This window comes from Piliocolobus tephrosceles, chromosome 6, assembly GCF_002776525.5.
Source record: "Piliocolobus tephrosceles isolate RC106 chromosome 6, ASM277652v3, whole genome shotgun sequence".
NCBI lineage: Eukaryota > Metazoa > Chordata > Mammalia > Primates > Cercopithecidae > Piliocolobus > Piliocolobus tephrosceles.
Genome location: NC_045439.1, coordinates 92,460,420 through 92,475,042, shown reverse-complemented (window position 1 = coordinate 92,475,042; position 14,623 = coordinate 92,460,420). Strand labels below are relative to the sequence as shown.

The 14,623-nt window shown below is 37.8% G+C and overlaps 1 protein-coding gene across 1 annotated transcript in view; it reads left to right on the top strand.

Annotated features, from left to right (window-relative positions):
• The window catches only part of EFL1 (elongation factor like GTPase 1), a 93,466-nt gene that overhangs the window by 53,445 nt on the left and 25,398 nt on the right, over positions 1-14,623 (top strand). Inside the window, exons 6-7 of the mRNA XM_026448055.1 lie at positions 5,662-5,793; positions 11,834-11,981. Coding sequence (XP_026303840.1) covers positions 5,662-5,793; positions 11,834-11,981 — 280 coding nt within the window. The remainder of the gene's footprint in view (positions 1-5,661; positions 5,794-11,833; positions 11,982-14,623) is intronic.

Genomic DNA, 14,623 nt, shown 5'->3' with positions numbered 1-14,623 from the left:
TATAAACCTGAAAGAAGAATAGACAACTGCTTTGAACTAGTAATTTATCTGTCTCGCTGTCCATGCCAGGAATCTGGATTTTATTCTTGTTTCCTTCTTGTCCCTTCTTCTGAGCTCCTAACAAACCACCAAGACTTGGCAGTTCTACCTCAGGTCTCTCTAATTCCTCTTTAAGATCCCAATTTATGCTCCAAGAAAGGATCATAAGAAAGCCAGACCACCACCATTCTATTAGAAACAGACTGACCCACTTGGAGCTTCATTCTCACCAAGAAAATCATATAGTTGTGAGTGTGGGTAGATCCTTTTTGGGTAGATGCTCTGTAGATTCTTTTTGTCCTATTAGGACACACCAAGAGATGATAAAATACCAGGCCCCACTCAGGCATTCTACTTTGCTTCCAAGCCCCAGATGGAATTTCTTCCACTATTTCAATTCTATACCCCCACACTGAAAACCATGTTATTCCCTTGGTGAGAACCAATCTCCATCAGGTCAGTCTGTACCTAATAGAATGATGGTGGTCTGACTGTCTCAGGATCCCTTCTTGGGACATAAATTGGGACCTTACAGTGACACAGTTATAAAACTCTTAACTTGTTCAGGACACTGAGGGGCAAGTTTCTACCTCTTCTCAAATACAAAGATAGTAAGCCAGCATATCTCTAGGAAAAAAAGAGTTTTGGTTCTTTAGGTGTTACTTTTTCTTCTCATTTCCTGTGTAGTTTCTCTTCTGAGAAAAGGGCCCACAGATCTTGAAGTAGTATGTGTAAGAACTATTAGTACACCTGTAATCCCAGCACTCTGGGAGGCCAAGGAGGGTGGATCACTTGAAGTCAGGAGTTCGAGACCAGCCTGGCCAACATGGTGAAACCCCATCTCTACTAAAAATGCAAAAAATTAGCCAGGTGTGGTGGTGCGTGCCTGTAATCCCAGCTACTCTGGAGGCTGAGGTGGGAGAATCACTGGAACCCGGGAGCCGGAGGTTGCAGTGAGCTGACATCACACCACAAGCATTCCAGTCTGGGCAACAGAGCGAGACTCCGTCTCAAAAACAGACAGACAAAAAAGTATTAGCTCAGTCTGTTCCTACGAGAAGAAAAAAAAATTTGTGACATAGTGATGTCATTGTTGCAAGATTTTTCCCAAGGACCTATTATAACACCAAGAAGTTAAAGGGCAGTTGGTTTAATGGACTTGTTTAGCATGATGGACAGACTTGACCCATCTTCTGAAAACCTTAGCTAAGCAATACTGATCCACTTTGGAGATACTGGCCAAACAGGCTTGGAAAAGGGTGACAACAGTTATAAAGCATGTGGATTCCCTGTTATTCTTTGTAGTTGAGTCAAAGAGCACAGAATCTGAGTTTTGATGAAAGATACAGAACCAAGGCATAAAACTGGAAACAGAGGATATGGGCTGCTTTGGTATCCAAATGCAAAGGGGCCTAGAGCAGAAGATGGTCTTTCAAAACTAAGGGTTCTCTAGATTCCCACTACCTGGGGAACTTGTACTTTAAAAAAATCCTCATCTCTCTTCCAAAGTGATGTTCATTTCTCTCACAGGCATGAGGCTGTATGGATGTTCATGACATATGACTTGCATTTACTGCAAAGGTTTAAAGAGATCCATTAATTCCAGCCTAAACAGGTTAATAGGAGCAGGTTGATGGTTCTTGGGTGAAGAATGTTAAAGTCAGTTTGAAATAAAACTTTGGTGATTAAGATACCATATTTTAATGTTTTTTCCCACAAATTTTTAAAATTCTAATAATGTTAGAATTAAATTGTAACAATGCAATGAAAGAGCACTTTACAAATCCAAATTTGCCTGAAGAGGGTAGTTCTGTTCCCTATCCAGACAGCTAACAGGCTCACCCCCAGAAAGCAGTGTTAGTATTCACTATTGGTTTTACCATCTTCCTGCTTGCCAGTGTAACCTCATCCTAGATTGATTAAACCTGTGCAACAGGGTGTTGTTAAGAATACAAAAAAAAGTTTTCAACAGAAGGTGAATTCATCTCTCAAGCCCCACACAATTTTTTTCAGTCTCATATCATAAAAGATACTCTCTGTAATATTTGTTTCTGGAATTCTTTTTAAAGGGAAACATTAGGGACAGCCTATAAAAAAAAAAAAAATTTGACTTAACAGTCTTTACAAAATACTGGTTTTTTATTATGAGGAATTTGAAGGGTATAGTGTACAGTCTAACAAGGACCTATGTACTCAGTTGTCATTCCAGTCTGTAACATAGAGTTCACATGCCAATTTATTTAATTTTATTTGTTGTATAGAGGAAAATCAGGATCATAAAGGGCTTGGGTTTGATAATTTATCTTCAATCAGACAAAAGTACTGGTGTTTCTATAAAAACTAGAATTCTTGGCATCTAGTAAATTGCTTTAGCTCCATGTTCCTCAACCTGCTTTCTCTTTTATTTCTTGTAAATTACATGTACTTTTTTGATAAACAAAAAAATACTGGTGCCCTCTATAATCCATGAAATGTGAAAATAAATATAGTGACTAAAAACAAATCAATGGCACACTAATTTTGGATTTTATTCCCTCATGCTGTCACTCTTCCTACCCTGGGAATTCTGAAATGATTACCCGGAGGGAACATACTTCTATCCCCCAATTCCAGTTGAAAAATGCTTTAGCAAATGTGCTTTCTGTGAAGGAATTCTTTGTCCCTAATTGTTATAATTTTCACTAAAGTGACTGAAGTGAAAATCACATGATTTAATTAGAAAAAAGGATAAGAAATTTATGGTTATTACAATACTGTAAATTATGTGTGACAATAAAGAAGACAATAAAGAGAAATATAAAAAGAAAATAGTGGCAATATTAGAATGGTGGGATTGTGGGTATAATGTCTTTTTTCAAGATTGTACTTGCTGATGTTATTTTTAAAAACAAAAAGTTGCTTCAGACTGCATTTTGTGTATAGAACAAGTTGTGCAGTTAATAATTGATAGCAAATCAAGAAATTCTCAAAAGGGATTTTAAAGTCACTTTATAGTGATTCATCTAGATCATCTTAATGGTCCTCCCTGTCCTAGGTTTTAAAATTATATTTAAAAATAAGTAAAAATGTTGACATGTAGTACAGGTAGTGAAGTTTTTACTATCTTTGGAGCATTGCTTTTTCCATAAATTCTAATATTAGCTATGAACATTGTGGTCTTGACTTTTTGTTTTTTGGGAGAATTGTATTCACGTTAGCAAATCTGGGCATATCTAAATAGCAAGAGTAGATTCGGTAATTGGAACAGCAAATGTAAACCAGAAGTTCAAAAAGACAGTGTTTAAAATATACTGACCATCTATCTGCAGTCTGCATACCTGGCAATACGGAGGAAAGACCAGCATTTATCTTTTCATTGAAACCACGTGCTCTGTGTGCAGTAAGGAAATGCATGCTGGTCAGAGGTCAGAAGCAGGATGGATGAGGTTTGAAAGGGAATATTTACTATGGGGTTTTCCTAAACCCTTAGCCTCTTGGGAGATGTTATTTCTAGCAGACTTAGTGGAAACGTGGACAGACCCAGATCTGCTACATCATTGTACCAATGGGAGATGTAAACAAGAAGCTATAGCTAGGTATCACTATGTGTGCTGAGCTAGGAGGTACAATAATAAGAAATTTAGACTTTGACCAAAGAAGTACACTGGAGGCACAGGAGGAATTTAACATCCTGGAAACTTTAGTTTGAAGAGGATCCCATGCACACAAAAGGTCTGTAAATCATGTCCTGTGCTGAATAGTTAAAGGAGCTACTGATATTTAATGTGAGGCAGAAGAGAGTTAAAAGGATCGGACAAATGCTTTCAAAATCCAAAAGGTAGTTTGTGAAAGCAGAAGCAGCACGTTTTCTGTGAACCTTTGGAGAATTGAACTAAGAACGATGTGTGGAGATGGGGAAAGACAGATTTTAGAATAATGCAAGGAAAATTTTCTTAAAGTTGGAGCTATGTGTTAATGTAGTGAGGTGGTAAATTCTGGTGGATGTCAGAGGGTAGGTGTTCAGGTGGATGTTAAGAGGGAGGTTTCCATATTGTGTGGACAGACAACAAAAAACATCTAAATTATCCTCCAAGTTTGTGTACCTGAAGCCTCTGCTTCAGTTCCCCTCCACCAGCCTGGATGTGTGATTGGGTGGCCTCCCATTGCCCTGTACCTTTACATCAATTGGTCAACTAAAGGCAGCAAAGTGGTTTTCTTTGTTTCCTTTCTTCAACCCAAAAGCACAAAAATGGCCTGTGTGTGTGTGTGTGTGTGTTCTCCCCTCTCTCTCTCGCTCACTCGTTCTCTCTCTCTCTCTCTTTCTCCTGTCCTATACTTTACTGTCCTTTTTGATAGGGTCTCAGTCTGTCACCCAGTCTTGAATTCCTGTGCTCAAGCAATCCTCCAACCTCAGCCTCTCAAGTGGCTGGGACTATAAAAAGGTGTGCACCCCCATGCCTGGCTAAATTTTAAATTTTTTGTAGAGAGACGTCTCACTGTGTTGCCCAGGCTGGTCTAGAACTCCTGACCTCAAGTGATCCTCCTCGACCTCCCAAAATGCTGGGATTACAGGCATGAGCCACTGCATTGGCCCTCTGTATGTGTTTCTTAATTTGTTCTAAAATGTTGTCTACTCATACTCTGGGTATGAGATACAGTATACCTCTTTATCACTCTTTTTTTTCTTTATTTTTTTTTTGAGACGGAGTCTCGCTGTGTCGCCTAGGTGGAGTGCAGTGGCACTATCTCAGCTCACTGCAACCGCCACCTTCCAGGTTCAAGCAATTCTCCTGCCTCAGCCTCCCAAGTAGCTGGGACTACAGGCGCCCGCCACTGTGCCCGGCTAATTTTTTGTATTTTTAGTAATGACGGGATTTCACTGTGTTAGCCAGGATGGTCTTGATCTCCTAACCTCATGATCCGCCTGCCTCAGTCTTTCAAAGTGCTAGTATTACAGGTGTGAGCCACTGCATCTGGCCCCTTATCACTCTTTCTAAGACATTCTTTTTGCTTCCATCTGCTCAAAGACAAATATGCAACCTTCAGAGTCTCATGCAATCATCAGCCAAAAGCCTGAAGTGAGTGTATGGCAGGGGGAAGGGGTTGACTAGGATTCTCTTCTAAAATAGGGGAAGTATGGAGGGTGGCTTAGGGTAACATACTACGTAGCAACATCACATTCTAAGTTTCTGAATTCCCTTTACTCATGCAAATGGATTTGGCAAAAGATTATTTCAGTAGAGACCCATCTTCTTCATCAAATTAATATATTTTTTAAAACCAAGTAAGTGTTAGAAATAATCAGTGTTTTCAGACAAATATGTCTGGAAGTGATCATTTCTGTGGTCGGAGTAGGTATGCATTAGCCCAATCTGATGTAATAAGATTTGTACATGTGGGAAACAAAAGGCAGAATTTCTGTATTTTGACAGCAATCAAATGGTATCCAGGTGTACAAAAACAAAACAAAACAAAACAAAAAAAAAAAACCCCAAAAAACCGTGCAGGTCTGCCTCATTTCTTGCAACATTTTGGAAGCATTTGGCTCTGTGACACATATACTGGGTTGATGCTGCTGTTTTTCTAACATAAATTCAGAGTTTATCATCCTTTATTGACCGCATGGATCTTTTCTTCCTACAGGAATAGGAGGCCTTCAAGATTTTGTGCTGAAATCTGCAACACTGTGTAGCCTGCCATCCTGCCCACCATTTATACCACTCAACTTTGAAGCCACTCCTATTGTGAGAGTTGCTGTTGAACCAAAACATCCAAGTAAGATAACCTTGTTTTTAAAAGCATATGTTTATTATTCTTTTAAAGCGTAGCATGTATTTAGTATTTGATTCCTCATGACTTGTTTCAGCAGTATATAATGAATTTTCATTGAGGTGTATAGTAGAAGCAACTCTTCAAAGGGCATCTAACCTCTGTCTTAGGAACATGCCATGGTTACAGGTACCTTTGCTGTCCAGGGAGACTGCGTCTTCTTAATGGCAAAGACAGGGACATCTCTACATCCTCCACAACCCTGGCATAGGATTGTAGCTTAGCAAAGCTCATGTTTTGTTTTGTTTAGTTTAGTTTAGTTCAGTTTAGTTTTTGAGGTGGAGTCTCACTCTGTTGCCCAGGCTGGAGTGCACTGATGTGATCTCGATGCCACCTCTAATACCTTGGTTCAAGCGATTCACCTGCCTCAGCCTCCTGAATAGCTGGGATTATAGGCATCCACCACCACGCCTGGCTAATTTTTGTATTTTTAGTAGAGATGGGGTTTCACCAAGTTGGCCAGGCTGGTCTTGAACTCCTGACCTCAGGTGATCCGCCTGCCTTGGGCTCCCAAAGTGCTAGGATTAAAGGCATGAGCCACTGTGCCCAGCCAAAGCTCATGTTTTAGGTGACTTCTTCTTAGCTGGAATCTTATCTCAAGCTCCTTGGGTCAGAATCCATCATTTGCCTGTTCCTTTTAGGTTTGACAGATTATCTGGACACTGAGAATTTCCCATCTGTTTAGAAACCATTTTCTGCAGTTTTCCTGCTGGCCACCTGACATTCGCATATGCCTGACCATATAACAACAACTCCTTAGTCTTTGGCTTATAGTATTTACCTGGTCAATCCTTTTGCACTTTTGTATTTCACATCCCTTGACTATCACTAATCCTAAATCACTGTGACTTTGCTATTCCAGTGCTAGTGATTGTCAGTGAAGAATCTCCAGACCGTGCTTTAAGGAAACCAAAGAACAAATGGTAAAATGGTAGTTTTCTGTTGAGGTATATAATGGCCTCATTGCTCCTGAACATATGTATCCCTCCTCTCCCCAGAGCTAAGCCTTCTGAACTCATCGCTCTCTCAAATTCTAAGACATACCCCTAGCCATTAAGGATCCCTGGATCCCCAGGGCAGATAGTTGGAGGACTGGACCTCAGACCTTTGGGGCCAGCCCTAGTAAATAGCTATCTGCCTTCAACCTCGAGATAGGAATTTTTTGTGGCCCATCACTGTGGACTGACACAGTGCCTTGGTTGCTGCATGGATTTATCCCAGTCTATGTAAAACATGCTTCTTCTTTTAGGCTTGTCCAGATCCTGGCCTTTCGTGTTTTGTTCTTTTATTCTACTCACTAGGCTGGCTTTAACCACTGTCTACTGTGTTCAATCCTTCAAAATACATACAAGAAAGCTCAGTTTTATTTAAGTTGTCATATTTGAGTCTGGCAACCATGGCTTATTCTTAAATGTTTCTACTATTTATTCGTATCCTCTTTCTTACTTAGTTTTTCTGTATTACATTTGCACATACATTTTACAAATAAGAAACAATAATAATTTAAGCCATAATTTTACTTGTTTGTTTATTTATTTATTTTGAGACAAGGTCTCACTGTCACCCAGGCTGGAGTGCAGTGGCTCAATCACAGTCACAGCTCACTGCAACCTTGACCTCCTGGGCTCACGCAATCCTCCTGCCTCAGCCTCCCAAGTAGCTGGGACCACAGACACTTGTCACCATGCCCAGCTAATTTTTTTTATTATTTGTAGATGGGTTCTCCCCATGTCACCCAGACTGATCCTAAACTCCTGAGCTTAAGCAGTCCTCTCACCTCAGCCTCTTAGAGTGCTGGGATTACAGGTGTGAGCCACTGTGCCTGGCCTAAGATGTGATATTTTAATAATAGAAATTTATAATTTTTAAAACCCTTTGTTATGGTTATGTGCTAGTCTGTGGTATCTGTTATGGAAGCTAAGTAAAAGCCCAACTCTAAAGAACCAGCTTCTTTGAAGGACTGGCTACATGAGATGAAGTGTTCTAGTATCTAGTGTATTTCCTGTCCTAAAGCTGACTCATAGTAAGATTAAGTTCCTTTCCTTTCCATAAATGAGATAGTCTAATAAATAGAATTATTGAGGATTATCAGTTTGGAGGCCAAAGTGTGCTTCCTCATGTGTGTTTTCATTAAATTTATCTGAACTTTGTGAAAAATAAACTAAAATGTTTAGAAGGGGCACATAATTTTCTTCATAATTTTAAAAGGAGTATTGCTATTTTTTCCCATTAAGTATATTGTTTTTACTGGATTTACCATGCATTTATTGACTGTGTTACTGAAGCACCCCATTTGATTTTTCAGTGTCTGAACTTTGTACTCTTTATTTTGCCTTCTTGGTATTTTCACATTTTCCACATGTTATTTTACATTCAGAATGTCTGGGGAAACTTCCCTTCCTTGTTCCTATGAGCTTTCAGAGGGTATTTATTGTCTGTTTACTCTTTGCCCTAGTAACTTATGTCATCCTTATTTTGGGTCAGTGACCCCTTTATTCATAGGTTATATGTCTGACGACTATTGGGATATTTCACTCTCTTATAAGACTTTCCAGTAATACTGCCTCTGAGAGGCACTGGACACATCCATTGTTTTTCTTGAATAGACCACATATCCCCAGGTCCTGTCTTTTTTTTTTTTTTTTTTTTTGTGACAACTAGGTTAATCCAGAAGACAACAATTTGCTTCTTTTCTTTTGGAGAGAAGCAAATCGTGAGTATTTGTTCTTCCACTTTTCTTTCTCTAATTTCCCAAGTGGGGATCAAAATGTCATGGCAGCCACCCTCTACTTCATGCCCACAGGTCAACTACAAACTCAACACAGAGAACTACAAATGTTCCAAAGCAATTATTATTTTCTTCATTATAATTGATCCTTACTGTATTCCACACACTGTACCAAGGATTTTACATTGATTATTTCATTTAATCCTCCCAAAAGCCCTGTTCATTAGGATACTCGTTTTATTCTCATCTTCACATGAGGAAAACTGAAGCTTAGAGAAGTTAAATTAATTTGCCCAAGGCCATAAGTTAGGAAACAGTGAAGTCAGGATACAGATCTCTGCCTCAGAAACAATGTTGGATCTTCATTTGTGGGAATCCAAGAAATCCTGTTTATCTGAGATCAGAGTAATTTGTTTCTGGAATTGTTTTATCCTTTATCTATATTAGTTAAAAAAAATTTTTGACACCTATGCTTATATAGATAGATGAATTTTTGTGCTAATGTTTTATATACATTATGAAGCACAAAATAGAAATTATTTAAAAATTGAGTTGAAAAATCAAATACCTAATTGTATTTGTATTTGATGAAGATACATACAGTATGTACATATAAGTATATATAGTATTTATTTGTGATTATGGCTTATAATTATTTTAGTTATCTAATACTATGTAACATATTACTTCAAAATTTAGTGGCTTGAAACAACACTTATTTTTCACAGTTCCCTTGGTCTGGAATTTGGAAGGGTTCGGCATTGTGTCTCTCAAGTAGTGGTAGTCATACATCACCTTGGGCAGTAGCCATCTGAAGGTTTAACTGTACTTCCAAACATGGGCTCACAAGTTGGTACTGGCTGGGGACCTTACTTCCTCTCCACATGACTGTTTGAGTGTCCTGCAGCATAGCATGGTGATTGGCTGCAGCCAGCATTCCAAAACACTAAGGCAGAAGCTATAATGCCTTTTGTGAACTAGCCTTGGGAATCACACATCATCCTTTCCACAGTGTTCTTCTGTTGGTCACACAGACCAGCCATGGTTCACAGTTGGAGAGACCTGCACAGGAATGTGAATATCAGGAGGCAAGGATGATTGGAGCCATCTTGGAGGCTGGCTACCACAATAATGCTTTCTTCTTTTTGAAGGTCTTGCCTGAACACTTCATGATATAGCCATTCCAAGGTCAGCTTCTAGGTTCCATTTGTTAAAACACTTGATTTTAATGATCATTATCACTGGAAAAGCCACCTCACAAAGTTACATAGTCCAAAGGGAAGAATGAATTCATTGGCTTCCTTTACTAAATCACGGTATCCATTTTAGATTCCTATTTTCCCAATTATTAAAAGGTTTTGGTAAAATGTAGATAGTGACTATCTAGTTTTCCTGATGGCAGTCCATTTTTCTTATACTACTTGGAAGCTTTGTTAATTCTTATATCTTTATTGAACTATCTATTTGGTGATTTTAAGAACAGGTTAAGAAAATCACCCTCCAAATTTTAAGAGATTTTTATACATTATACATGAAGTATTTATGTTATCTTCAGCAACCAAATGACTGTCAGCGGCAACATTTTCAAACACCTAATTTCTAAATGTTGTCTCCATGTTTTAAATTTCTTTTGGAAAAAAAAAAAAAAACTTTTCTTATTGTTAAACTGTTACCTTTATTTTACCTTGAAGAGACAAATTTAAGTGTATATATATTTTTTCAAAAATATTTGTTGGGATCTCATCTTGGTGGTAGCCATTGTTTTTACTTTATAATTTGTTTGATGGAGAGCTGACAAAAAGCCTTGCCATTTCTTTTTTTATTATTCCCATGTGCTTGTGTTATTAGTATTATAGTATTGTCAGTGATATCTTTGCAGGAATCCTTTTAAGCCAGGTTTAAAATTCTGTGAAGGCTTAGTTAACACTAGATAATATCTGTAAATCCACTTAATTAGGCAAAAGAAAATTACAGTATGCCAAGAAGGAACAAATGAAGGTGCCTCTGTCAACCCTGGACATGGTGAAATCCTACTTCCCGTCTTCCCTTGGAATTCTGTGCATTCCATATGTGGCTTTTGATCACCTGACCTATAAGGGTGCTGAGCATGAGCTCTGTGGCTGGCTGCCCCAGCTTCTAAACCAGGTTCTGCCACTTAGTTAGTCTGGGACCTTGAACACAAGTTTATTAGTTTCTCTATACCTGTTTTCTCATCTATAAAATGAGAACAATAATCATACCACCTAATCGTTAATGAGCTCATATATGTAAATTGCTTGTCTGGCACATTGTTAGTGCTGTGAAACGTTAGTTATTATTAGAACTTTATTTCAAAAATAAATAGGTATAGAAATTCTAATATTCCTGCTCCCAGTTAATCAACTTTTATAAGGCATGTTGAAAATCATTGCATTGCAGAAAGTTCCTGTGATTTTGTCTGTTTGGCATGCTGAAAACCAAGCATTGAGGAATTGCTAAGTCTTTTCTTCAAATGTAGAACTGAAACAAGACTGCATAAAAGTGTCTTCAAGACCAAAGTTTCTGCTAAGGCCATTGCAGGAGACTTCCTTGGACCTGCCTTGAGGGAGCAGTAGCAGTTGGGTATGTGGAAAGGGGGTGAAAAAGTAGCTAAACCCAAGATGTAGGTCACAGTCCCCATCCCTACTCTCAACTCCCAGGAACTATAGGGTAAAAGTAATGATATGTGAAAAACACATGCAGAATGCAATGCAGAAGATGCCTTTAGCTCACTAGGTAAAGTAGCTAGTTAGGGTATTCTAAAACCCAAGTTCTATCGAGCAGTTTCACAAATAATTATTTTTAATATGAGGCTCTGGTACAGTTTCTTGAATATTATATTAAATGTTTCTGTTGCTTATTTGTCGATTTTATAGGTGATGTTTGAAGAAATACTCTTGTTTATTTTCTAGGTATATAATGTGTACATTTGTTACAAGATTTACGTGAATTCACAAGTAGAAAGATGGTAGCTTATATCTGCAGAGTATTTGAAGAAGTAATATAGATGAGCTTTGGGAGTCTTGATGATAAGCTTGCAGATGTGTCATGTTTGCTATCTGTACAAAAAAATTACTAGAAGGTAGTTTTCTTCATGTCACTGCACTATCTGGAAGAAAAATAAATTGTTGTTTTAAGAGTTTATTTCAATGTAATTTTCCCTTGAGTAGCCAGAACTATTGTCTTTGAATTGTGTTAGTTCTTGTATCATATTTAATCTATTTCATTTTGTTAACCTAGGTGAAATGCCTCAGCTCGTAAAAGGAATGAAACTGTTAAACCAGGCTGATCCCTGTGTCCAGATTTTAATTCAGGAAACGGGAGAGCACGTTTTAGTCACAGCAGGAGAAGTCCACCTTCAGCGATGCCTGGATGACTTAAAAGAAAGGTTAGGTGAAAATGATAGTGATGGAGAAATGATAGCTCTCAATCAGTGGGATGTTTTAGTGTTTCCTAAACCAGTTGAACTTAGACTATGGCTTATTTTTGGAGAAAAATGAAATACCTTGAATTCAGATGTGAACAGTTATTCGATTGTAGACTTAATTTTTAATAACTGAAACCTGGCATTCACTGCCTACACTTGAATAATTTTGCATTTTTAGCTTAAGTCATAAAATGTTTTTCTGTATATGTATTTTACTTTAAGCATGTACACAAAACACAAAATACCACGACAACAAAACAAAATATTATTTTGTAAATGTTGGCTATGTAATTAGCATAGACTTCTTCTCTTATTGATGTGGTCTTTACAATGTAAACCTTCTGGAAATCTTTGTATTTTTCTATAAAGACAATATGTGTTACAAAATGGGCATCCCAAATTTTTATAACAGGCATTTTTCCTCTTTGTTCCAAAGATAATGTATGTTTATTGCAAAAATTAAGAAAATACAGAAGAAGGAACAGAATCATTCAGTTACTCTGCAGAAATAACCACCATTACATTCAGATTCATAAATCCACACTGTTCTGTGCATATTAAAATATACACAAATATCTGTATACACAGTTCTGATTATTTGGTTAAGATAAACTTCTGGAAGTATAGTTAACTCAAAAAGTATGCATATTTTTAAGGGTTATGATCCATATTTTCCTCAAGAAAGGCTGTGCTAATTTACATTATAACTAGCAATAAATATTGGAAAGTGCCTATTTTCTCAAACTTTTGCAACTTTGCGTAGTTTATCATTTTTTTAAAATTTCATCAGTCTTGAAGACAAATGAAAGATATTCACAATTAATATACATTTCTATGCTTACTACTAGAAAAAATTATAAATTACCCTGTAATTGCTTTCCTTCCTTTTGTTTTTAAAATTTCTGGGACTATAATCATAATCATAACTAAAATAATTATAAATGATTGATATAATTATATATTAAATATTATATAAGTCACTGTGTTAAGCACTATTTATCTCACTTAATCTTTATACCACAGTAAAATTGGTGGCAGTAGTAACTATACAACAACACCTGGCACTAATAATAGAATAAGAATAACTGCTGCTGGCCGGGCGCAGTGGCTCACACCTGTAATCCCAGCACTTTAGGAGGCCGAGGTGGACAGATCACGAGGTCAGGAGATCAAGACCATCCTGGTGAAACACTGTCTCTACTAAAAATACAAAAATTAGCTGAGTGTGGTGGCGTGCACCTGTAATCCCAGCTACTCAGGAGGCTGAGGCAGGAAAATCACTTGACCCGGGAGGTGGAGATTGTGGTGAGCTGAGACCTTGCCCCTGCGCTCCAGCCTGGCAACAGAGCAAGACTCCGTCTCAAAAAAAAAAAAAGAATAACTGCTGCAGCATTTATGTGGGATTCTGTAGAAGCTTCTACCAGATGCCAGAAACTAGACCCCTACCTCATAATGTACTCAGAAATTTATTTCAGGTGGATTCTTGGTTAAAATGTAAAAAGCAAAACCGTGAAGTGTTTAGAAGATAGTATAAGAGAATATCTTCAAGACCTCAGGGTAGCAAAAAGCTTTTTAATAGCATATTAAAAGCACCAATGACAAAGGAAAAGCTTGATCATCAAAAGACACTATTAAGATAATAAGGAGGCTGACCACAGGGTTAGAGAAGACCTTTGTACCACTTATAACAGACAAGAGACTTATATCCCCAATATAGAAGGAATTCCTACAAATAAATGAGAAGGGCAGCAATCCAATAGAAAAACTGTACAAAGACTTGAAGAGCTACTTCATAACAGAGGCTTCCAAAGGCCAATAAACATGAAAAACTATTCAACTTATTCAAAATCAAAGTGAGATACTTCTGCATACCCACTAGAGTGGTTAAATATTTTTTAAGTGATGTTATCAAGTGGTGGCAAAGATGTGGAACAACAAGAATTCACCTACGCAACTAGTGGGAATATCAGTTGGTACAACTATTTTGGAATATGATTTGGTATGATCTGCTAAGATGAGAGATAGGCACTTCCTGTGGCTTGGCAAATCTCCCATTTGTACTCTATATATACACAACACAGAGCTAGGCAAGTGTGCATCAAGAATACTCATAGCAACAATTTTTTTTTTTTTTTTTTTTTTTTTGAGAAAAGACACTCACGTCGCTCAGGCTGGAATGCAGTGGTGCGCTCTCAGCTTACTACAACTTCCACTTCCTGGGCTCAAGCAATTATCCTGCCTCAGCCTCCTGAGTAGCTGGGACTACAGGTGTGCGCCACCACGCCCAGCTATTTTTTGTGTTTTTAGTAGAGATAGTGTTTCAGCATCTTGACCAGGCTGGTCTCAAACTCCTGACCTCAAGTGATCCACCCACCTTGGCCTCCCAAAGTGCTGGGATTATAGGCATGAGCCACCTTACCTGGCCTCATAGCAATAAAATTTTAGTAGCCGAAAGTTGGAAACAACTCAAACATTTAAATACATAAATAAATAAATAAAGACATGTTCATCCAATGGAGTTCTATAGAATGATCTCTGTGAACAAAACAACAAGTATATAAAACATAGGTGAATCTCACAATATAATGTTGAGCAAAAGAAGC